The sequence below is a fragment of the Bactrocera tryoni genome, chromosome 1, assembly GCF_016617805.1.
Source record: "Bactrocera tryoni isolate S06 chromosome 1, CSIRO_BtryS06_freeze2, whole genome shotgun sequence".
NCBI lineage: Eukaryota > Metazoa > Arthropoda > Insecta > Diptera > Tephritidae > Bactrocera > Bactrocera tryoni.
Window position 1 is genome coordinate 18,257,944 of NC_052499.1, and position 26,732 is coordinate 18,284,675.

General features: G+C 39.0%; 1 protein-coding gene across 4 annotated transcripts in view; it reads left to right on the forward strand.

Annotated features, from left to right (window-relative positions):
• Nucleotides 1-26,732, forward strand: part of LOC120778857 (dipeptidase 1) — a 119,225-nt gene that overhangs the window by 48,643 nt on the left and 43,850 nt on the right. For all 4 annotated transcript variants that reach the window (XM_040110897.1, XM_040110904.1, XM_040110888.1 and 1 more), the window contains 2 exons: nucleotides 24,556-24,712; nucleotides 25,153-25,285. In XM_040110897.1, the coding sequence (XP_039966831.1) occupies nucleotides 24,556-24,712; nucleotides 25,153-25,285 (290 nt within the window). The remainder of the gene's footprint in view (nucleotides 1-24,555; nucleotides 24,713-25,152; nucleotides 25,286-26,732) is intronic.

Here is a 26,732-nt window from a genome sequence, read left to right on the forward strand (position 1 = left end):
TTAACAAATTACTAAAACTTTGTCAAAGTGCGGGAGATTAGAAAGAAGATTCGAATTTGACCCTTTCTTACTTGCTGAAGTCAGTTTGTTCTAGAACAAATCTGTAGCACATATAAAGAAATATTTTTTTATGGTTATAAAGAGTCATTCAGCTCCTAAAAAAATTAAATTGAATGAAATTATACTTATTTTATTCAACAATACAAATAATATTTTCCCATGAAAAGATATTTCATTGCCAAATCAGAATTATAGACGCCTTCAATATTTATTATGAAAATTTAAGTATGTAAAATCGGGAGTCTGGTGCTAAAATTAACTGTCAGTGTGACACTATTGCAAAATCCCTTTCATTTAAATCAAGAATTAAGAAGAGATGGCTTCATAGTAGAACCATATATAGTTCTTATTACATCCCCCTAATATGTACACTTCGTTAAAGAAGTAATTCTATCAAAAAGCTTTGTTTGTTTATACCTCAGCTTCTTTATTTAAAGAGAAGAGGACGAGCAAGTCCCGACATAATGTTCTTCACCAAAATGTGGACGGTTCAATGACTGTCGTCAAAATTTAATAACATAGTCACATATAAATTTTTATTAATTATTCTGATTTCTTGTGAGAAGTCTGTTTCACCTTCACCTTCGAAACTAGAATTTTCGTTTGAATTAAATTGTAAAAATATTGTGTGAAGGATGCAACATGCCTAAGTCAATCTACATCAAATGTGTAAATAGTTTCATTTGTTAGTAGGAATTGTAGTTCTATATACCATACTAAAAATGAGTTTCGTTTTTCTAAAAAGGGAAAAAATATTTATATAATTGGTCTCAAATTTGTATTATTATACAAAGAATATCAGTTTGTTTTAGCGAGTATAAATAATTATTTTATATTTTTTATTTATCTATTTACATAAAAACTTAAACATAAAATCTTAATCTAATAACTATTCATCAGTCATCGTCACTGTCGCTTTCCGAAAGCGCAAGATCTTCAGCCAAAATATCGCTTATGTATTCCTGTTTTGTAGGCGGCAACCCATCATGTGTTGTAGCTGTCGCTCCATCTTTGTGCCATCTTGTGATTGGTTTCGATGTTCCCACCACCTCTTCAATATCGTTTATGGCTTCAAAACGATCTTGTCTCAACTCATATTTCTTAGCCATTGCCGTTGCGAAAGCCATCGCTATTTCCTTTGTATGTTTGCTATCGAAGAGCGTTATAAGTCGCTTAATATGTGCCAGTTTGGCGTGTAAATAGCGGACACGTTCCTCACGACGGAGATGATCTTCGCTGTTAAGGGTGAGAAATGTAGTCGCTATACGTTCACTGATGTTCTCGTATTCCGGACAGTCTTCGGACATGTTAAGAATCTGTGCACCGAGCTCGCGGAAACTGCTCCTTAGCTCTGTGGTCTGCTGAAAGAGTGGCATATATTCCTCATGGTATCGATCAAACGCAGTTGCATATCGTTGCCGCTGTTCGAAATTTGTGATTTCCGTATAATCGCCAAAGTCATATTTAGGTGGCTCGATGGTATTTGAATTACTGCTGGTGGAGGCCTTAGTTTTCGCCGGCTGGGAGGTGATGTGATTATAACTGGTAGATTGCATAGATTCAATGCGCCTTTTCTTCGCCGGTTGTGGCTCAACGTTATCGAAGTTTGCTCGCTTTGATGTGTGTTCTCTCTTTAGTGAGTTATTTTCGACTGGATGGGGTAGAATTGTACTATTTGTTGATGACCGGCTTTCGTTGGATTCAGGCGTAAGTTCAATTGAGCTGTTTGGAGCTCTCAAATTCTGTTCTTTGCGTCTTTCCAGCGACTGACTTTCGTTGGATTCAGGTGTTAGTTCAATTGAGCTGTTTGGCCCTCTCAAACTCTGTTCTTTGCATCTTTTCAGCTGTTGCAACTCCTTCTCATTGTAGTAAGGCCAGTTCTCGTCGACTTCTTTCCAGATATTAGGGCGCAAACTATATACGTTGCGACTTAGCTGAGCTACAGCCTTAAGTACATACACGAGTGTTGGTCGTTCACAAGGACGTAATCCTTCCTTTTGGAAGACTGAGTTTATTTCTTGCCTGGTGTATGAGTTAACGGCCAACAGGTGGACAAGCCGTTCGCGTAATTTACGTGTTGATATATGCGGTAATTTACCGGTTTTAATTTCAGTCTTAACTTCGGGTTTGGTGTTTGCTCCAGTTTGTGGCTTTTCTTTTAGAAACAGCTCTGTCCCATTGCTACGGGAGATGTTAGATTGGTTCACGTTCCAAGATGCACTGATTGGATGTATCTTCCTTGTTGGTTGCCTTCCGTTGTAAAGGCGCTTAAGGTGATTAGCGACGCCATGAGATGCCATGTTGTTAAATTGCTAATGGTTGAAAATATTACGTGTTGCTCGAATGAAATCCGTTGCGGTTTTGATATGTATTGCAACTAAAGCTGTTCTTATATAAGAAGTAGGTAGAGACTATTCCCCGGCCGTTTGTCGCTTTTTGTAAAAAGTTAGGTCGCCATACTTCCTTTCCGGGTTTTCTACCTGTTCCTAGGTAAATTTTTAATGACGTATATGAGATGTTGAGGATAAAAAATTCAGGTACCTGTTTAATTTGCAGTCACGCCTACATGTGAAAGAATGTAAGTGTACACATATGTAACGATACGTCCAACTTTAAGACTAAAGACTGGGTTCTAGATACTTCTTCTTCACTACCTTTTACAAAAAATTAGCAAGTCAAAATCTTTCGATTTATGTTTTCCAGAAACTAGAATTCATAGTATTAGGTGAATAACTCATGTTAATGCCACCCCAGCTGCCTATTGTTGTTTAAGTTGGAATATTGGAAGCTCTGGAATATGTTCGTTTTAATCCAGTTCAAGGCTATGCATTCGTATAGATAATGCTCCAAGGTTTTATTATGCTCTGCACAAGCCGTGCATTTCGCCAAATTAACTTTTCCCATTTGCTGAAAGAAAAAAAGAAGCAATCTTAAGAGTAGGTGCACTGTGATGACCGCCGTAATATAACTTTGCTCTCGTTTGCCTAGGAGTAGGAGCTTCTTTTGGTTTGTCCACCATCAACATTACCACAAAGTTACGCTTTGTTGCTCTTCCAATACTTGAGGTGTTCCTCTATAGTCTACTGCTTCAAGCAACCTTTGAATTAGCTGAAAGGCGTGAAGAAGTTTAAGGGAGTCGTGTCTTAAGCTGTTCCCGAGTGGACCAGTTTGTCTGCCTTGCATTTCCTTCTATGCTTAGATGACGGGGTACTCAGGTGAGATGATACTAACTGAGTTATCTACTAAAAGTCACCTAGTATTGGCTACAGATGACCTGAGTTACCGCTAAATGTCAACTAAAATGTTTATGACACCTTCTTTTTATACTCTCGCAACAAAGTTGCTAAGGAGAGTATTATAGTTTTGTTCACATAACAGTTGTTTGTAAGTCTTAAAACTAAAAGAGTCAGATATAGGGTTATATATACCAAAGTGATCAGGGTGCCGAGTAGAGTTGAAATCCGGATGTCTGTCTGCCCGTCTGTCAGTCCGTCCGTCCGTGCAAGCTGTAACTTGAGTAAAAATTAAGATATCATGATGAAACTTGGTACGCGTATTTCTTGGCTCCATAAGAAGGTTAGGTTCTAAGATGGGCAAAATCGGCCCACTGCCACGCCCACAAAATGGCGGAAACCGAAAACCTATAAAGGGTCATAACCAAGCCATAAATAAAGATATTAAAGTGAAATTTGGCACAAAGGATCGCATTAGGGAGGGGCATATTTGGACGTAATTTTTTTGGAAAAGTGGGAGTGGCCCCGCCCCTTATAAGTTTTTTTGTACATATCTCAGAAACTACTATAGCTATGTCAACCCAACTCTATAGAGTCGTTTCCTTCAGGCATTTTCATATACAGTTCAAAAATGGAAGAAATCGGATAATGACCACGCCCACCTCCCATACAAAGGTTATGTTGAAAATCACTAAAAGTGCGTTAACCGACTAACAAAAACATCAGATACACAAAATTTTACGAAAAAAATGGCAGAAGGAAGCTGCACCCAGGCTTTCTTTAAAAATTGAAAATGGGCGTGGCCTCGCCCACTTATGGACCAAAAACCATATCTCAGGAACTACTAGACCGGTTTCAATGAAATTCGGTATATAATATTTTCTTAACACCCTGATGACATGCACGAAATATGGGTGAAATCGGTTCACAACCACGCCTTCTTCCAATATAACGCTATTTTGAATTCCATCTGATGCCTTCTCTGTATAATATATACATTAGGAACCAATGATGATAGCGGAATAAAACTTTACAAAAATACGGTATTTGAAAAATATGTATGTAAATGACGGATAGTAAAATCTCGATTATCACTTTATCATCCGAGAGTACAAAATGTTCGGTGACATCCGAACTTAGCCCTTCCTTACTTGTTTTTGCTTGGAATACCGAAATGTAGTCATTTAGTTTGAAGCTGAATTCTCAATAGTGTGTATGTAGAGATTACTACAGCAGGAGGCCGCTCCTGTTTCACCCTTTGATCCGTCCGTGTAGATTTTGGCATTGGGACCTCGATCACAGAACCATTTGCCCAGTTTTCTATCTGGGAATGAAAACGATATGTTTCATCGGATACAGGGGTAAGACTCTGTATCTGTAAACCTCCTAAACTCTGTTCCTTGCGTCTTTTCACTTGCTGCAGCTCCTTCTCATTGTATTAAGTCCAATTTTGGTCGACTTCTTTCCAGATATTAAGGCGCAAACAACGTACTCTGTGACTTCTCTCTGATACATCCTTAAGCACACCTATGGCTACTTTTCGCTCAAATTTACTTAATCCTTCCCTTATTAGGATTGAGTAAATTTCTTTGTTGGTGTATGAGTTAAAAGCCAATAGGTGGATCAGTCGTTCTCGAAATTTACGTAATGTTGTATTCGGTAATTTACCGCATTCATTTTTAGTCTTAACTTTAGGTTTGGACTTTACCGCATTTTTGGACCTTTATTTTAGGAACAGGTTTGCTCCATTGCTACGAGAGATGCTAAATTTGTTCATATTCTAATGTGCTCTGATGGAATGTATCCTCTTAGTTGGTCCCTTACTGGTGTAATTCCACAATGTAACTGAGTTGTAGGATTGCCAAGCAATATCATGCTATGTATCACCTAGAGCTAGTCGAGATAGATATAGACTTATATATATATATATATGTATGTGTATAAAGATCTGTTTGACGAGACTAGCTGTAATCCGGATGTCCGTTTTTCAGCTCGTCTGTCCGTTTGTCTGGGCAAGCTTTGGCAATGAACTTGGTACACGTGATAGTTGGCAAATAAGAGTTCTTCGGTGTTATTAAACCACTGCCACGCCCACAAAATGTCAGTAAGCGAAAGCCTATAAAGTGCCATGACCAAGTACTAAATTAAGATATAGAACTGTAATTTGGCATAAGGGATGATAGTAGCAAGAGGCATCTGAGGTTTGAAAATGGTTTGACCCCCATCCACTAATTGGCTTAATGCAAGTACTTCCTAAACCGCTCAAGCTATAATAACTAAATTCACTTGGGAAAAATCCCTAAAGCTTCCTTGCCGGCATTGTAAAAATGGATGCATTTAGAAGATAAGGTTATCTTCACTCCCCATATAACGGTACTCTTAAAAAATACTAAGAGCGCGATAAATGCTAAGAATGTCAGAGACATACAGTTTTACACTCGAGATGGTAAGAGGGCTTTAGGGGAGTCAGTTTGAAAAATCGAAATGTAATTTTTGGTGAAATCACATATCGCGGAACCTGACAGATTTCTACCAAATTTGGTATGTGACATTCCTTTCTTACAGTGTAAAAATGGGAGAAAGTGGACTACAACTTTCCAGTTTACAAATCAAGAAACACTTAATAAAACGGGAAAGAATTTAGCATGAATAATACCTTTGAAGTATGCCACCTTTTGAACAAAAATTTGTTTGAATTGATTTTTTACCGAAAAAATCGATCCATGTGTGAGATATACATATTTATATTGAAATTCAGAGATAATCTTTTTTTGACAATAGTATATCTTTGTGTGAAAAATCTGTACGAGATATACGACGACAATGATATAGTACAGTGAATAAAGAGACAGCGGCTACGTTGGCTAGAACATGTCGCCCGAATGGATGAAAACACTCCAGCTGTGAGAGTATTCGATGAATTACCCGCTGGATGAAGCAGAGGAAGCGTAAGATCTCCACTTCGTTGTTAAAATCAAAAGGAGAAAGACCTGGTTGCTCTTATAATCTACAATTATGAATTTACATTTATCAATTTTGTTTATTTAACTAAAAGAACCTAACTCTCACATCGTACAGATAATATTAGAAATTGTTGTTTGTTGTTACTACATATTATTTATTTACATATAAACCTAAACTCTAAGCCTAATAACTATTAACTCAGTCATCATCACTGTCGCTATCCGACAGCGCTAGATCGTTGACCAAAATGTCGCCTATGTATTCCTGTTTTGTGGGCGGAATCTCTTCATCAGTTGTCGTTGCTGCTTCATCGGCATTTGCGTTTGGAATTCCATCAGGCTCCATTGTCACTACTGTCTCCGCAACATCGGTTTTGGTTTTGAGAAGCCGTTGTCTCAACTCATATTCCTTAGCCATTGCTTTTGCGAAAGATATCGCCATTTCCTTCGTACGTTTCCTATCGTAGAGCGCTACAAGTTGCTTGATATGCTCCAATTTATCGTGTAGATAGTCACAACGCATCTGACGCCGAAGCTGCTCCATGCTGTTGAGGATTTGAAATTTTGCCAATATACGTTGATTGATGATCTCGTATTCCGGACAGTCTTTGGGCATATCAATAATCAGTGCACCGAGTTCGCGGAAACTGCTCCTTAGCTCTGTGGTCTGCTGATAGAGTGGCATATATTCTTCATAGTATCGATCAAATGCAGCTTTATATTGCTGCCGTTGTTCGTTGTTGGTGATTTCCGTATAATTGCTAAAGTCATAGACAGGGGCCTCGATGACATCTATGTTTGTTGCAGGCGATGGGGAGGTCGATCGTAGTGAGTGCCTGCAATTATCAACGATGGAATGTTCCATGCGTATTCTCTTCGCCGGTTGTGGCTCATCGATGTCCGTAGTTGGCCTCTTTGATGTGCTGTCACCTTTTACGTGGTTATTTTCGACTAATTGTGGCGGGCTAATACTATATGTTGATGATGGGCTTTCGTTGGATTCAGGTGTAAGTTCAATTGAGCTATTTGGAGCTCTCAAACCCTGTTCTTTGCGTCTTTTCAGCTGTTGCAACTCCTTCTCATTGTAATAAGGCCAATTTTCGTCAACTTCTTTCCAGATATTCGGGCGCAAACTATATACGTTGCGACTTAACTGTGCTACAGCCTTAAGTACATACACGAGTGTTGGTCGTTCACAAGGACGTAATCCTTCCTTTTGGAAGACTGAGTTTATTTCTGGCCTGGTGTATGAGCTAAGAGCTAATAGGTGGACAAGTCGTTCGCGTAATTTACGTGTTGATATATCCGGTAATTTACCATTTTTAATTTCAGTCTTAACTTCGGGTTTTGTCTTTGCTCCAGTTTGTAGCTTTTCTTTTAGAAACAGCTCTGTCCCATTGCTACGAGAGATGTTAGATTGGTTCACATTACAAGATGCACTGATTGGATGCATCTTCCTTGTTTGTTGCCTTCCGTTGTAAAGGCGCTTGAGGTGATTAGCGACGCCTTGAGATGCCATGTTGTTTAATTGCTAATGGTTTAAAATGTTACGTGTTGCTCGAATGAAATCCGCTGCGGTTTTGATATCTGTTGCATTAAAAAATGTCCTTATATAGGAAGCAGGTAGAGACTTAGGTTTTTTATAAAAACTTAGGTACCCATATTTCCTTCTCTGGTTTTCTACCTGTTTCCCTGGTAAATTTCCCATACTGTCTATGGAATGTCGAAAAGCCAGGTAGAAGAAAAGCTCATTTATAGAAAAGCATCTCTCTGTCTTTTTTGGAGCTCTCAACTGAAAGCACCTGTGACAAGTGAGAATTAATCAAAATACCAGATCCATCATTAGCTGTTTAAACATTGTAAAATCCCCTTTCTTTATATGATATGAAAACATCTCGAACTAGTTCGGTTATGCTAATATAATGTTTTCCCACACTTTCAAAATCGACCATTGAAATATTTCTCCAAGGAATAAGAAAAATGGTTTGAAATGTATTTTGTCAATAGATGTCGTTACAGTTATATAGTACATCTCCACCAATGAAATTTGTGAAGTTTACGGAGCTGTTATTGTACTCGTATCAGTTCGCATAGTACAACAATGGTTCACTCGTTTCCGTTCTGGCAATTTCGAAATTTCTGTCGTTGCGGAAAAATTGCAAAAGGTGGTCGACCAAAATGGTGCATTTGTTTATTTATTTATTGTTATAATTGTAAAAAAATAAATTAAAAAGAAGTTTGATTAGAAATACGACAGGACTTTTTCGGCTACCCAATCAAAAATGAAAAATAGAAAGCTTCTAACAATATTTATGTTCAACTAATTAAAAAACAAAAGAATATATGTAGTTAAGATACTTTCGGATCACTTCTACCTATGATAGAATGAAAGTGCTCACGCCCACCTCCAAAACAAAAGCAGGTAGTCTCTTTTTTATCGTTGTGTTGAAATAAGGCGTTGAGTAGCCGACCGCTAGTTCTACATTGTCCTGGGAAATGTCGTTAATATTTGTGTTTGTTTCAAAACCATAATGGTAATTTTTTTGGAACAATGTTTTGTTGTATTGTGGATCCTCCTTCTACACAGCCTTTTGTAGAACAATAGAACATCAAAAGTTTTGTTTTCATTCTAAATTAATGCATGCGACTCGCGGGGGAAACTCACAATATCGGATCAAAAATGGCAAATGGAGTGGGAGCCGGAATATATTGCTCAGAGTTCGATCTTAGATAACCCTTCAAACTTCTGAAATACTGCAGTATCAGCCTGGCGAAAGCTTATGTGGCCAGGCATGTGGCTGAGATAGCTAACAACTTAAAAAAAAATTAATATGTACGTCGGTAGCCATGCGACAAATAGCGGATGCATATATATTGGGTTCAAAGCAACAAGAAAATTTAGGAAACGAAATAGTTGATAAGTTTGCCAACAATTTTATTAATCTGGCTACCGAACCGGAACAGGAAATATATAAGTCACTAAAAAGGATATACAATTGAATGGTGCAAAGATACGCAGGATTGCCAAGATCATGTGCAAGGGCCCGAAGAACAAAAGCATTGTCCAGCATTGTCTAAGGCTTAGTTAACTAACTTGGTAGTTTAATGGACTAGACGAAGTAACAGAATTTGAAATCAGGTCCCTCTCGTAGCGCGAACATAAAACTTTTATTGTACGACACATATTTGAATGTGTTTGAAGTTAGGACAGAAGTCGGGGGGCATTATACGAAGTAATGTATTCATAAAGCGAAGTTGTGCAAAGTTGGTCTCTTTTCGTATATATATTTTGGACAATATGATATGAGTATGATTAGTTTAGGTTATACTGACCCGTTGTTACGCCACACATAGACCTACTGGTCCTTAATAATGCCAGATGGAGGTTCCGTTTAATTTTATCTGAAGTATTCGACAACAAAACGTTAACGCTTTGAGAGAATAAAGTTCGCTTTATGAATCCATTACTTCGTTTAATGCCCCCGACTTCTGTCCTAACTTCCTTCACAGAACTGCGACTAACCACACAAAAGCTTAAACACATTCAAATATGTGTCGTACAATAAAAGTTTTATGTTCGCGCTGCTGTTTGAGCAAACCATTATTGCTGAAACATCTCGTTAAAATAAAAAAAAAGAGCAAACAAAAGAGAAATTAAAAGCACCGTTTGCACATAAATCTGTTCAAACAATCACACATTTATAGCCGATATATAAAAATAAGGCATTTAAACGCCCAAAATTAACTAATTTGCGCCTTTTATTGGCGCCGGGATAAAGTTTATGGATTTGTGAAAAGTAACCGAAGTGCCATAAAAAGCGATAAAACATTTTAAATGCGATTAAATTTACGTACTCTTTGACAAGCTGAAAATGCAGTAGTATATCTATCTCTATTGTACTCCCACACAATGAAGCATGAGTATCTTCAAATAAGAGTGTATCTTCAAGTGCCATGAGTAGTATCTGGGAAACAATGGGCGCTTAAAGCTACTAAGACCGTCATTAATAGGTCAATTGGCGGTGGAGAGGATTGCTAATGAATGAATATTTTAAAGAAGTTCCGCATGGTACAGTTGTGTTGAGAAAAGTAACTTTTCACTCAAGACTAGAAAGCTCAGCATAAAATTACAAGTGTTTGCCCTAGAAAAATTGTGCCTGTCAGTAAATTTGTCACACATAAGCAGGGGCGCTTTATAAGAGTCTACATAATAGAACTAAGTATTTGTACTGAGTTATGTAGTGGATGGAGCACGTTTCTTGGAACCGTATGAAAAAGTTCACAAAATCTCAAATGAATTATTAAAGTATGTGTAATTGGGGTGTCCGTTTTCTCATAATTGATATGAAGAAAAATTGCTTTTGAATCGTCTACAGCAAGTTTGGAGTAGAAACATCGGTGCAAGAGAGACCTCGCTGCTGATCTGATTTAGAGCGAACTTGACTTTTAAATTGATATGATGGCCTATCGGCTTTTGGGTCTTGACGAAGCAAATTATTGTTGGTCTGACTGTGGTTGAGTTAAACTTTTGAGTTGCCAAACAGATTATACAATAATATGGTGAGTGGTAAGTTTTTGACGATGGAAAGAGAAGGTTGATCCTAAGGGAGATTTCACTCGAAGTGCTTAGAATGCCGGTTCATTGTGATACTTATAAACTTTTAAATACTGGATCAAGAGATCTTTACAAATCGACAAAGCGCTTTGAGCTTATCGTCGTCTACCAGCGCCTTTTAACTGCTCGCAAGATCCATTGGTCCAGTGCTAGAACGCCAGATGCCAATGAAGATCCAACTCGGCCCCATTTCGATGTTAGTGGGACATGGGAACCCCCTCCGGCCAGCTCATCGTCTTTGCAGTTGCTAGTGATTGAGAGATGACCAGGCATCCAAACGAGTCTGAGAAATAGCTTGAGTTATTTCTAGTGAAGACAGATACCACTTGACTGGCTTTGAGCGCGCAGGTATTGAGTTCAACGCTTGTCTTGCCGCTCTCTTGTCCGAGTGAATGCTAATCTCCCAGAAAATAGCTGCACTTCGTAGTCTATCTCTACCGCTACTCTGTTGGCAGCCACTTTTACCTGGAAAATACAATAGTGCTCCGGTAGTCCAAAGCTAAGATTGACGTAAAGCTGCTTACAGAAAATTCCTCCTTAAACCTTCTTTCCTCGCTTCGACTTATTCGTAAAAAAGTTCACATTTACTCTTCTCTAGTGACTTCTCCCCATCCAGAACTCCATTGTAGGGTTGTGCTGATAATTTCAGCGTGTCCTTGTTCAGAACCTTTTTATACCGAGCTTCTCACAGGAAAATCGACAACACGATGACTTCACACAATAAAAAGAACCGATCGTGTTATGGGTTTACTCAACCATTTCGCGTAAAGCTCTTTAGAACTTTTTAATTATATGTCACCTGAAAAGGTAACTTTACTGAATGAAAAAGATATCCAATAAAACTGCTCTACTGAAACTACAGTTATGTAGTGACCATGTATTAGACCACAATCTTACCTACTAGATCTTTCCCCATAAAATCAATTTGCTGCTGCTAACAACCCAACCAAATGACAAGCTTGAATAACAATTATTTAATAAGTTGGACAGATTTTTGTACTTTGAATAGTGTAAATTAAGTTTGCTACGAAGTTCAGAACACTCAGCATAAACTTCGGAGTCTGTCATATATACGCGAACTGGTCGCTTAATTTTTGAGTTATAGATCTGAAATTTTGCACACGTCTTGTTCTCTGCAAGAAGCTGCTCATTGATCGGAACTGCCAGTATCGGACTACTATAGGATAAAGCTGCTGTACAAACTGAAAGCACAAATTCAAGTCCTTATATGGAAACTTTTATTGGACAAGATATCTTCTCGATATTTGGCGTGGATTATTGTTCAAGACAGCGCCACAATATCCGAAAATTTTATCAGATCGGGGGACTATAGCATATAGTTGTTATACAAACTGATCGATTAAAATCATGTTGTTGCGTGGGGATTGTTTTATTTGAAAAAATATCTTTACGAAATTTGGCAAACAGTATTGTTCAAAAAAATTTCTGAAATAATAGTTCACTTTAAGATATAGCTGTGGTATTACAAGACATGTCTACGAAACTTGATAATAATCCATAGCAACGATAATGCTGCAATTTCGGACCACTATAGCAAATAGTTGCTATTCAAGTTGATCGATCAAGATCAGGATCTCCTTAGAAGATATGTGGCATGCTTCAAGTGCTCGGTTAATTCGCTCTTTAGACCATAGCTGTATTTTTGTGTTATTAGACTTTTAAATTACCATTTCTCATCACTGCTCACTTCCAGCACGCAGCTGTAGTTTTAATCTTGTGCAAATACTTGTCTATACTCAAACTCAGCAGGCTATGCTGCACATAATGTGCGTTCAGCTATTTCTATATATATGTATATAATGCATAATAGAATATGCTTTCCTCGAGTATTAACCCATTTTGCATATTTTACCGTTGCTCATCGCCATAACGCTGCTCCAAGCGACACAACAAAAGCAAACTGAAAAGCGTAATTAACGAATGACACAGCCTCAAGAAGGCAATTAAGCATAGCTGTTGTGTATTTAGCATAGCAATGTGCTTGGTAATGTAAGAATTTATACAGCTATGTCGCTGTATACATACGTACAAATATGTGGGCGGTTAGCTGTGTTCGTTGGTGGAAATATGCTGCTGATGAAGGTGTTGTTCGGAGCAGCTTTTAACTCTTAAAGCCAACATCTTGTGACGGGAGTGCCGTGGTGACAATACTTCAAACGAACAGAAATGGGGGAGACTTAAGCAACAGGCAGCTCGAGCAACATATACAGCCACATGAGTGTATATGTATATGTGTCTGGTTAAAAGTGCTTGTAATGGCATACGTATGTTTATAAATGCCTTAAAATGCTGAAAGCGAAGTTAAAATGTGCTCAGAGGCGCAAGCATACACAGAGGCGCACATATGTACACTCATCTATACACATTCGAGTGCATGTAGTTATGTGTGTTTGCATTCAAAGGACTCTGTGTGCAGCAAAGCGCATGCATGCCAAATATTTATGCAAAATGGCACTCAGTGTAAAAAAAACTTTTAGTCCGTCCCCCCGCTGCCTCTTCGTTTACCTTAACATAACATTTATACAGCGTAGCAAAAATGAAAATTGAAAAAAAATAAAGTTTTGAGAAAAGCATTGCGCTCGTAAAGCACATAAAAACAAAAATACATTTATCTAAAAAATAAGGTAAAAAATTCAAAAAAGGCAAAAAAGAGCAAAAAAAAAGTGCAAAATAGTTGCAGAAAAACTAAAAGCCGAATGATGAAGGATGAAAAACCGATCAATAAACAAATCTCTACAGATGTGCAACTTCACAACTTCTTGCATCAGCTAACGGCAACATTGAGGTTGACAACAACAACAATGGCAACAATGTCGCACACAGCGCACAAGCAGCCCAACCTACATTTTATAGCTTTTAGGCTACCGAAGCAAAGTACCTTAGCATAGTTTTGTACATATCTACTACTATAGCTACATATGTATATATGCATATATACATACATGTATATATAAAAAAATTGTTTGAATGATAATGCTCTCTTGGCAGGCAGACAAGCTAAGTGCAGGGCACAGTGGTCAAAACGTTGTGTCCAGATGCTGTATGTGGATTATATAAGTATATGGTGAAAATCTAGGTTCTTAAAGCAAGTTTTAACATTATTTGGTATAACTACATATTTGAAACTGATTAACACTTATCACAGATATCTAACTTATTTTTCAAACTAAAAGTGTCTTTGTTGATTTTCACTGAGAAAAAATGGTGTTCTTGAAATACATATTCCTACGTGTTAAGGAGGCGAGTCTGAAATATTTGTATAATTTTTTTGTCTCCGAAGGTACCCCCGCTAAGCATCACATCGCAGGGCCAGCATAATCTATTGGCTGACGAAATTCGCTAATCGCGGTTCTAGCTTCACTGCTTCTTTGTCGCTCGGCTCTTCTCAGCTCTTGCTGTATCAGAGCTGTCGTCCTCTCCTTAGTAGACCATACTTGTCTGCAGCATATACGGCGCTATATTATCAGGTGTTATTCGGCTTGCCACATTTCCGATTAATCGTTGCGTCCATCTTCCCTTTACTGCTGTCTTCCAACGATTTTACCATTCCTGTATTGTGACCTGTCTTTCCTTTTTACGCACCTCAATTGTCATTGAATACTTGTATGAGATTGTAGAAATTAATATATTTTTTAGTTGTATTCTTCTTCTTCTGCGTTGGCAGTACAAACGTGTGTTCATCTAAGGCCGAGAAACAAAACCTCGCCAGTTCGCTATATCCTTTGAGAGGTCACACTAATTGTACATCGCAGACAGGTCGCTATGCACTTGATCCTTGCATTCTTTGCTTCCGTGGTTCACTGCCGTAGAGCTCATAAAATTCTTGGTTCCGTATTTTTCGCTTATCGATATTCATCGCTCACGCGGACGGCTCCAAGAACCTTGCGAAGTACAATTTTCTTGAATTCTCTAAGTGTTTTCCATCTCGGTTCGGCATTATCCAAGTTTCTGCGTCGTATAATAGGACGGGAATATTGAGGTACTAATGCAGCATAATTTGTGCTTGTCGGGAAATTGAGAGCTCTACTAGTGCAGGGCACCAGGGAGACAATGAAGTATCTCTTGTGCACTTATCTTGCATTGGCAAAACTACACTGTAAGCATCCATTCTCCCCACGGTATGATACACTGGAGGAGGTATCGATAATGAGGCTGCAGATTCTGTTAAAATTCGCGTCAAGTGCAAGCAAACTAAAGGATGATTATTCCCTTTGGACCTAGCAACTGAGCTCCATCTAGTAACGCAAAGGATCAAACTGTTCTATCCGTGGCTTATTGGACAACCAGATTAACCTGACATAACCTGAGAGCTCTACTTCTTAATTCCCAACTGTTTCCAAATGAGCAGCTGTTGGCAAGTGTTATTCTGCGCGTGAACTCCAGGCTTAGATTATTGCTGGAATTTATGCTGTCTTCGAGACTTGCAAAGTCGTTAACCTCTTCAAATTCACTGCTGTCTAAAGTGACGTAGTTCCCAAGACGCCAAGCATCTTTTGTGTGTGGCCTCCAGGTACTTTGTCTTGTCACCGTACACCACAAGACCAACCACTTTCGCTGCTTTTTCTAGAATGTAAAAGATTGCGCTGACGGTACTGTTGTCGAGGCCTACGATGTTTGATGCGTATCCAAAAATCGTAATTCTTTTGTGAGTTTGCTGCGTTCGTCAACGTTTAGAGAGGTCAATATCTGGTGCTTTCGTGTTCTCTTAATTAGAACTACATTTTTAAGTGGTGAGACAAATACCTAGCAGCACAACCACAGCTGGGAAGAAAGTTTCATTGATCATATTTGTAAAGCAAGCCGCTTGTTCTAAGGCAGCCAAATCGCCTGTTGGACAGACACTATAGTCTTGCTGAGATCTTGAACCGATTACCTCAGAGTGACCTTACCAAGGTTCCCTTGCTTTTAGCCGTGACTCTGAGTTTCACACTGATTGTTTACCGCAAAATTACTGGCAGATATATGTATATAAATTGAGTATGGTAGCTCAAGTATGGTTGGTCTCGGAGTAACAACCAACTCCATTTACACCTCGAGTTGTCTTTCCGGCTTCACATCGAAAAAGTTACATAATTTTTTGGGTTCGAAAAGCGTTGCGTTACTCAATAATGAGGTATAAGAGTCTACTTTTTGGAAGTGACACAAAACTGTTTGAATCTGAGAAGCTATACTGCGATGCGAAGGTCAAAGGGCTGTAGCTTTAAGAATGATGTTTGGAGACCGAAATGTCTGTTCACTTTTCATGTTACTGAAACTCTAAAGTCCGCATAAAGTTAGGGACAGAAATTTCGGAGTACTATAATAATTTCCCGCTCAATACAGCACCAAATAATATCTGCTTCAGCATAAATAGGTTAAGACTAAGGTTGCGTTCGGATGCGCATTAGTTGTGAGAAACCGCAGCTTGAGCTTGTTCCGTCATTCGCTTTTCGTTAGAACGTGTACTGCCAAGTATTTTTGAAGATATTTTTCTAATCTTGAACATAAAAAATTCCAACTTAAAATTAGAAAACGAACACTGTACCACTGTCAACGCTTGTGCCGCACAGCAGAGGTGCAATTTAAGTGGCGCTGCCGCCATCGCTGCCATCGTCACATTTGATGTCTTCCGCAAATCCCCAATAAATGTCGAAATCCCCTGGAAACTTGCAACCGAAAAAGATAAATTGACATTTTTTTTCCTTATGTTATCATTTCACCTGACCACTGGCGCGGCTGACGTGTTTGAAAAGCCAAAATAAATGTCAAACTTTTTGCAGCTTTTTGAATCAGTGACCACGGTGCCGTGGTTGCCAAGCAAATCCCAGCGTGCAAGCGCAGCGACTATGCAGCTCAATCACAATTGATAAGCGGCGGAGTGTGGGAAATACTTTAAATGTATATATATGTATGTGTATATATACATGTATCTGTAATGACATTCTGCCATTCACCGCATATGAATATGCAAAATGAAAATATATGCCATGTCACGTTATATGTACAGGCATAACCAACTGATCTGTGCAAATGCAAAAATCCGTTCGCTTTCATATTTACCGTTAGCTTTGCATGCGATAAACATCCTTAAGTGTAATCACATTTATGTACAAGTATATCTCTTTAAAATTATAGCCTAGATTTGGGGTGGATAAGAGCTTTACGAGCAACTGTTTAACACGCTTTGATAAGTAGCTTATGAGCTAAAAAAGCGCTACAAGCCAATTAAGCTTTTTGGGCTTTGGGAGGCATGCTTTCGCACGATTATGGGTCATTTAAGTGTTTTGCGGTAAAAGTTTGACATCTGGTGAATTTAAAAAAATATTGAAAAAATTTAATGAACATTTTTCCGAAGTAGCTTTAATTCCTCCTGGACTCTACCATATTTTACATGTATATCCATTGAGAAAGTGGCAGAAAATATTCGAAAATTTGTTTTCACGTAATCGGAAGGAATACGGATTTTTATACGGATAAGGACTGTCTACTCGACAACATCCCTGAAGTAATACAAAGACTTCAGGGATGCTTTCTGCTGCGGACTCATTCGGGTTTTCTTCGTTGCTCCGCGTAATATCGTTTTTGGAGCGCACAGTACTCATGATGCGTATTATTCCCTAGAGTAAACCGATCCATGGTAGCTCGAATTAGAAGATCGGCGATTATGTCGAGCGTATATTGGACGAACACAACCATAATTTTGGTAATAAATTTGCACGATTTGCAAACGTTGTTCTGGAATTAGTCTGTACCTTAGGAGGCCAAACCGATTCTACGTATAAATCAAGCGACAGCTGTCAAAATGACTCCGAGAAAAGTATTCTTACACATCCACAAACACACCCGTTAATTTATGTTATAAAATACTTTGGTAGCAAAAGACAGTTGCGATCTTACCATGTTTGGTTAAATCCATCATCTGTATTTTTGATCTCTAAATAACCAAATTGGGAGGATGGAGTCATGTGTAGAAGTTCACCAACGCGATTCACATGGGAGTGGCCAGAAACGATTTCGTTACATATGGATCAAGCAGCTCACGACTTCCGGTCTTAACCAAGTATCTGTATGGGTACTCATTGAACATCCGCTTGAAGACGAACCATACCTACCGGGTATTTGCGCTGAGTTCCGGACCATGTAAAAAAAAAACGCCTCAAAAAAGGGAAACAACTGCCTCGGAGACACGAAAGCTTAAGTGTGCTCCGCCCAGTCCACAAAAAAAGAGACCCCACAACCTGCGCCAACTACCGGGGGATAAGCCTCCTCAACATCGCATATAGGGTTCTATCGAGCTTATTGTTTGAAAGATTAAAGTCCTCCGCCAACAAACTGATTGGACCTTATCAATGTGCCTTTAGGCCTGGAAAACCAACAACTGACCGGTTATTCACCATGCGCCTGGAAAAAACACGTGGAAAGATGATCACCATACACCACTTCTTTGTCGATTTTAAAAGTGCTTTTGACAACACGAAAAGGAGCTGTCTTTAGGCCGCGATGTCTGAATTTGGTATCCCACACTGACGTATAGCGACGTTGAGAAATACTAAAACCCCCGTCAGGATCGGAGAGACCTCTCCGAGTCGTTCGATACCAAACAAGATTTCAGACAAGGCGACTCCCTATCGTGCAACTTTTTCAATCTGCTGCTGGAGAAAATAATTCAAGCTGCAGAACTTAAACGAGCAGGTACAATTTTCTATAAGAGTGTACAGCTACTGGCGTATGCCGATGTTATTGATATCATTGGCCTCAATAACCACGCAGTTAGTTCTGACAAGACGAAATATCTCTTGTCATCCAGCAAACAGTACTCGCACTCGCGACCAGGCATGAACGATGACATCAGCTGATGAGTCGGCGTTACGAGTTTTCGAGAGAAAGGTTTTGCGCAAGATTTATGGTCGGCAAAAACGAATACCGCAGTTGATGGAACGATGAGCTGTACACGATATACGACGACATTGACATAGTTCATAGTGTTCGACGCAGTACCCGCCGGGGAAGCTGAGGAAGGGAAGATCTCCACTCGGCTATAACCGCGTAAGCGATGTCTATGTCAGTAAAGAAGAAAAAGATATAAGTATGAATAATATATAATATATATATATGTATATATATATATCAGCTCTCTTGCATAATAATCTAATCCTCAACTTTTTGTCAGTGTCAGTTAAATATTTAGTTATCCTTGTGCTCCTTCTGGTTTCCGCCACACATATTACACAACTGTCTATTGGCTAATTGGCAGCGAACCAACATAATGTCGCCTTGACGTTTAACATTCGCTTAGCATCTCCCTTACATACATACATATGTATGTATACGCTCATACATACATAGAGCTTTTATTAGCTGCCCACACTGACATTGTCAAAAATGCATTTATTGACAGAAAATTGGCTAAACAAAATTGTTCCGGTTCACACGAGTATATTCAGTTTATTTAGCGCCAAGTGGCAACAAGACCAATTTGACATAGAATATGTGGCCATTAAAAAATTGGCTCAGTTTCAGCTAGTTAAAAAGATGTAAAATATAGAAATAGAAAAAAAATTAAAAATACATTATGTAAAAGGCATGAAGGAGCACGTCAGCTTAGAACGGATGTACGGCATGTTGGTTTGATGGCAGGCTAGTTGGTCAGCATGGAGAAAAAGTTTATAATCGATAGAGGAATTCACTGAAGGGCCAATTAAAAGTATTAAGCTGTTAGAGTTCTTCGGCTGAATCAAGGGCATACTGGACAGCAAGAGTTCTAGATAACAATATGAAGAATACATCCCAAAAACATCCACAAACGAAAGGTTGTGCAGGGTTTGTAGTATGTAATCTGGGGTATTTGGCTGACCGCTTGTCTTGATCTATGTGACAGAAAGCTTTCGTGAGTGCCAAGCATTGAGAGGAGCATGAGGAAGGCATTGTTTTTTTTATACGAGTATTTGTATGCCTCTTACCAAAGGTGGTATTCAGGTTCTGTGAAACCACAGTTAAGCCAGTAATATTTTAGGGAGTTGTTGTCTGGTGGGGGCACTCGGAAAAACCGCACTAGTTAAGCAGTGGCCTTCATCGGAATTTTGTTGTGTATTAAGGACAACACCAACAAAGGCGCTGAATGCCATTCTCCCTGCATAGATAGCTGGTATGTGATTTACGACGAAGGGCGCTTAGATGAAGACTGAGAGAAGCTGGGTATATGAGGGGCTCCGGCCAGGAATACATACATTAAAATTTCGATGCCATTCCTTACTTCATCGCCGAATGTTTTACCGTCGGTTCCTTTTCTGATCACTTACCTGCGAAGAATGTGCGTACTGTCGGCAGCTCTCTATTAAGTCTGGCTTCTAGCTACCATACTATTGTAGCATCTTTCATGAGGAGGTGGCTGCCATCAAGTTAGCGGTAGATATAATGCTCCGAAGTGCAGTTTCCTTCAGAGTTGTGGGCATTTAACAGATAACCAAGCGGCTATATTGACTTTGAGCTCGCTGAACCTGCGCTCAAAACGGGTCAAGAACTACATGACCTCTTTAGTAATAGCTTAAAGTTTTTTCCATATTAGACTGTATGGCTGCTGGGCCACAACGTATTCACGGAAACTGCAGAGCCGATGAGCTTGCACCTTTACTCCAATTTCATTCCAATGTCTTCTTGATCTCTGCTGCTGGACTTGTGTGACTGCGACTTCTTTATGGTTCAAAATGAGCTGTAAGAGGTCCTCCAAACTACTTGTAGTTAGCAAAGTCAATATCGCCGCATTTGTAGGTGTTCGGACTGGAGACTGTACAATACGTACACACGCGGTGGGGCTAAATATTAAATATTCTCTCAGACGCTCACTATGCACGAAGGCGAGATGTAATCATCTTATCATTTTATCCTCTATCGCCCGGCTTTTGCATACTCAAATTGAAATATCTCGGTAGACACGCCTTTGGAGAACCTAACGAAGTGGCTGGGATTGATATTGGCTGACTTAATAAATTTGTGGTGAACCGAAAACGTTTGTTCGACTTATGGGATAATGCACTTGATGGAGTTTATGGCTAACACAAAGGATAAATATTAGTCCATGTGAGATCCACCGACTTTTGGATCAACCCTACCTCCTAACCATCTTGACCATAACTTGTTACAAGCTCTACAGTTCCTTATTTTGTCTTACTAAACTGTAAATTGAGAAGAACTTCCAATACTGAAATACCAAACAGAGATCCGTATGTGTTCATAGTATACTTAAAAAATGAAGCCATCAAGCAGCCTTTAGTGCCTACGAAGTTGAGTAGCAAAATTTAATTCCACTTCATGCTAGATGATTGAAAAGCTTTTTGAATGAAATACTCGTTTATTGATATTGAGAAAAAAATTGTCCAATTTTTTTTTTAGCGATTCTGATTGCTGACCATAGTAAATATCAATTGCCCTTGAAGTCAGCTTATTCAGCAGCGATAAAAATTTATAACGGAGTTTTTTTCTTGCGATGATAAAAACGAATGAGGATATCACAGCGGATGCAATCAATCGCTCTATTTAGTAATTTTTTGATGCAAAAGGGGAAGCTGCAAATGCGAGATAAAATGCAGAATGAAATGTAGTAGGTTAAACAGCTCATTTGCAATACTAAGCTTTATAATGGCTTAAGGGACACATCTAGTATGAAGTCTTTTTCGATAGATTATAAACTTAAAAGCAACATACTAAAATTTTAAATCGACATACCAATTTGATTTACAGCCTTCTAAAGTGAAGCATCTCAGTTCTATCAACTCTCATGAGTGTATCTTTAAAAGCATTTTTCTCAAAACTACATCTAAAAACTACTCAAAACTCGAATTTCGCCAGGCCAAAAATGTTATAAAATATGAGTAAAATTCAAGCTTTATTTAAAAAACGCAGTAATTTTGTCAATTTTTGATTTTTTTTTTGGCCATAAGCCATTAACCGAGGATATTTTCTAGTAGAGAAGTTATTCAGGTTTCAGCCACGAAGAAAGCCGAAATCTTCGGGTTCTGAAATATAGTTTCAAGTCGAAGTATGCTTAGTCATTCTGAGAACTACGTCGTGCCAATTTTTATTGATATAGTGGAGTTAAATTCTTTGGCATATTATACTCTTCAAAACTGATATAAATTTGTCCTTTATGATGGGATAGTACTTAAAAGGTAGACAGAGCTAAAACGCATTAATTAATTTGAGGTTGTCTAAACTTGCTCTGTGGTCTCGCCATCAACCAAAATGAAACCGAGATGGTTTTATTTACTAGAAGATGCAAAATCTCGGGACACCGCAGCCGCAAATTGGAGGCATTCGTCTGCAACTGAAGCATACAGTGAAATATTAAAGGGTTCATCCTGGATAGGAAGCTTTCAGGGAAGCCGAATAACGAAAAGAGAGTGTAAAAGGCATTGATTGTTATAGAGGAGCCATTAGAAAGAGGTGGCGTACCTCACCGAAAGTGTTCCTCTGGCTCTATGACACCATACCCAATCTGATTAAGTTCTGTGGAGCCTTTATGTGGTGGATGGCTCTAGAAAAGACAACACTTGCATGGAAACTCGAGAGCGTTTAACGGGTGGCGCTCATCAGCATGTGTTGTGCACTAAGATCCACTCTAATCACGGCACTTCATGCCGTTTTACACATGTTGCCCGTAGACATCGTCAGAAAGTGTATGGGTAAGAAAGTTGCTATCAGACTCAGAGAATCTAGATTCCTAAATGAAAACATGTCGGAACATTCGAAAATCCTGTCTATGACTTCATAACGGGTCACTAGAATCATGGAGTCGCCAAAACCCAACTCTGGCGGCTTCTTTTCTGTCTTTGAAGGAGAGGGTCAGTGAGCTTGTTAATGGATGGGTCAAAGCTTGGAGGAAGTGTGGAGCAGGGGTCTTCTGTCAGGAGCTCTCTATCAATTCCAGTTTCAGACTTCCTGAATAATGCAGTGTTTTCCAAGCCGAGGTTGAAGCGTTTAAAGAAGCAGTACATTTACTGCTCCGACGTGCAGCCTCATTCAGAGATGTGACTCCCTACTCAGATAGCAGCGCGGCGACACTAGCGTTGAACTCATTAACAGGGCCTTCAGGGCTGGTCAAAGAGTGCATCGAGTTTCCGTTTGTGATAAGACCGGTATGGTTGTCAGGCTACAGCCGAATCGCACGCAATTGTAAAGCAGATGAGCTATCAAGGAAAGGCATTCCATAACTGCTAGTAGACTACTACTAGATAGCTGAGATTCACGGGAAAGCCAACGCTGGGCTACCATCGGTACGTGCGCTGTCACAAAAGCCTTTTAGCCCAAGATCGATCGCAAGAGATCTAGGGATACTTTGCCATCAATAAGGCTAGCCTCTTCCCAGTTGTGGGTCATTACCCCATTGGCGTCCATGTTATAAGGCTGGGAATGTTACCAGACGCTATATGAAAAAGCTATATGGAAGAAGACGTGGTGAAAAAAACTCAACACTTCTTTCTTGACTGTCTCCCGTTTGTTGAAAGGTCAATGCTTAAAAACTTTGGAATGCATATTGTCAGACTTCCCAGCGAAGTGATGGGAATGGAAATTGAACGCGCGAGAAATTCTTATTGATCACTAAGCGGTTTGCTAAAATATAAGTTTGAACACAGGAGTTCTTCTTTTCTATGCTTTAAGCAGTCCAGTCCATGTGCGATCTCTATAGATCACCCATCTAACCTAACCCAATTTTGCTTTCAAGATTAACTTTTCAATCGTCTAAAGAAAATCTTTTTTAGTGCGTAGAATTTGTGAATTACGATAATCTTAAGTATATATATGTATCTATAATTGAAACGCAATGCGTTTTTAGAAACTTTTGAAAAACCAAGCAACTTCTGGTGAAAGTGTGGTCGGCAGCGTGGCACAGAAGCCACGGCTCTCTGGACTTATATTTATATAGTATTTGCTTTAACTCCTATTGTGTCACTAACTTAAATGGTGTTGAATTATATTTAACATATTTTTCGATCCTCTCTCTGATTGCTTGTTGTTGTTGTTGCAGCAAAAAAAAAAAAGTTTCTTAGGAATACTACAGAGTTGACAGGTTTTGAGAGGACCAAACCTGAAACTACTCCACTTATGTAGACGCGAGTGATGAAAATAGTTCAGTGCTTGGTTTTTAGACGAAAATAGGATGAGTTACCCGCCTTTCTGCTTGTTATCTATTATTAAAATTTTTAAATGCTAAATTTAGTAGCGCCTGTCCTCATTCAGAAACATATTTTTAAGGTGAGATCGTGAATTTAATGAACATTATTTTTCAATTCGAAGAGGTGGTATAAGGCGTGTTATAGTAGGACCCATTTCTCTAACTACACTTTTTTCCCTTACTACGCCCTTAAACGCTTCTTAGTGTTGTTAGAATGTCTCAGTGCTTTAGTCTACGTACCCTAACCTCATCTAACCTAAAGTTAATACAAATGAAGGCTTTCAGCAAGCTAAATGAATTTGCAGTTACACTCATAAATTTATATTCAATTCGAGGCAACATACAGCTTTTATTATTATACGCACACACACAGTTACTCATGTTAAAAGAAATCGCCCAGCTGCCAGACAACAATGTATTTTCACACCAATCTAACCGCACATATCTTTTGTTTTCTATGCTTTTCTATTTGCAATGCCGCCGCCATCACAACCTATCTACCGCACCGCAACGCAGACACAACGATTTGGCATGGAATATACGGAAATTTTTGAAAAATCGTCTGCAAGATTTCCCATTTGCCGGCGATTTGCGTGAGGTGTTGCCATGGTCGGCGAGCGCTTGGAGTCACACCGATTTGCCGCGATTGAAAGAGGGCATGGTGTCGGCACAGGTATGTACATAGACAGCAAAAAAAAATGCAATTCGCACACACACACATACACATGCAGGGCCTCACATGCAGTGACTTGCCGGCATTCCACACTTTTTTTCGCATATTCCGTTGCATAGTTTGCGGCGCTCAACAGGTAGCCTGGCAAAATTCGCTCGGTATTTCATAAGTTTGCCTTAACAGACAACGCTAGCAAGGAGCCAGCGTTGCACAAATTTACTTGATCGACTGATAACCAGTCGTTTTCTTGTTTTTCGTGAAATATTTTTATGCATTTTTGGCTTTTGTTTCATTCGCCGGGCTATTGGTTACCAAGCGCACATGCACACACACACATAAAGGCAATATATTATTTGTTGGTCCTACATTGTAAATTTCTCTACATTCTTCTTCCACTTTATCTAATGCTACAACAACTACAACGACGCCAACAACAACAGTTTTGGTCCGCATATGTACCGTGCTCGTCCCAGCATATGGACGCCGTGCAGTTGACGCTGGAGCAAATAGACTTAATACGACGTCTGGTGAATTTGTATCCAAATCAAATGACTTTCGTCACAGATGCTTCAGGTAAGCTGCAGCAAGTCAAATGTTTTTCTATATAATACCGTTATTTAGTTATAAGTACGTATGTGTGGAAGGTTGTGTGCGGCAGTCAAGCGATGAGCTCACATCATCTTGCATTTGTGAAATAACTTTGATTCTTTTCTTGGAAATTCTTTAAATTGTGCAAAATGAAATGTATGAAAATAATATTCTACAAAGGAATTCAGTTACGCATAATAAAATATGCTTTTCATATTTTCGAATGACTTGCACTGAGGAGATTATCAATTTCTAATAATTTTCTGCAGGAAGAATGTATATGTATTATAGCAGGTCAACTGAAAAGTCCTCGGCCTACCATAGTAAAACACATTATTTTGACAAAATTCGTGTTTTTTGTCATTTAGCATAGTTTCCTTCAAGGGTGACACAGTGTCTATAGCGAACCTCCATCTTTTCGATACCATTTTTGTACTAGGATTTGTCATAGGCTTCAAAATAGACGAAAATTTCTTCATTCGACGAAAGTTTCTTCCCAAAGAGCATTATTTTGAGATCCGAGAACAGAAAATAGTCATTAGGGGGCCAGATCTGGACAATATGTCGGATGTGGAAGTAATTTGAAGCTCAATTCATGGGATCTTGCCATCTTTTTCACAGACTTGTGACACAGTGCATTATTTTGGTGAATCAAGACTTCCTGTTTCTTCTAATGCGAACATTTTTCGGCGATTTCTTCCTCGAAATGGTCCAATAACGCCATGTAATAGTCGCTGATAATGGTCATTCTCTTTTTCAAGGTAGACAATAAAAATCTTTCAATACGCATCCCAAAATACTGACGCCGTAACCTTGTCGAGTCGACTGTTGTGTTTTCCAAGCTTTTTAGCGGGTGCATCGTATACATTCCCTTCGGATGACCGTCGATTGGATTTCGAAGTGGAATGATCTATCCATGTTTCAACCACTCGCACATATCGATGCAAGAACTCGGGTTTATTATGTTTGAATATCTCAAGACACTGCTACGAATCATCAAATCATCGTCTTTTTGGTCAAAAGTGCACGAAGCTTTCTCATACCATTGGGCACTGAGCTTTCTCATAACCAAATATTCATGAATCATATGACGTACACGTTAAGTTGATATCTTTAGAATGTCTGCTATCTCGAACCACTTAACTTTACGGTCTTCCAATATAATTTTATGAACTGGTTTCATGTTTTCGTCGGTAACAATCTCTTTTGGGCGTCCACTGCGTTCACCGTCTTCTTCATTAAACCACGTCTAAACCTAGCATGCCAATCCTTTATGATTAATTTTTCAGCGGTAGTGTGCGGACATTCGTCATCAACCGAAGGTTTTGCTTCGTCTGTATTTTTCCCTTTAAAAATCAATATTTAATCAACCCGAGAAATATTTTTTATCCATTTTTTCCCAAATACAAAAGTTGCTTTATTCAAAATGACT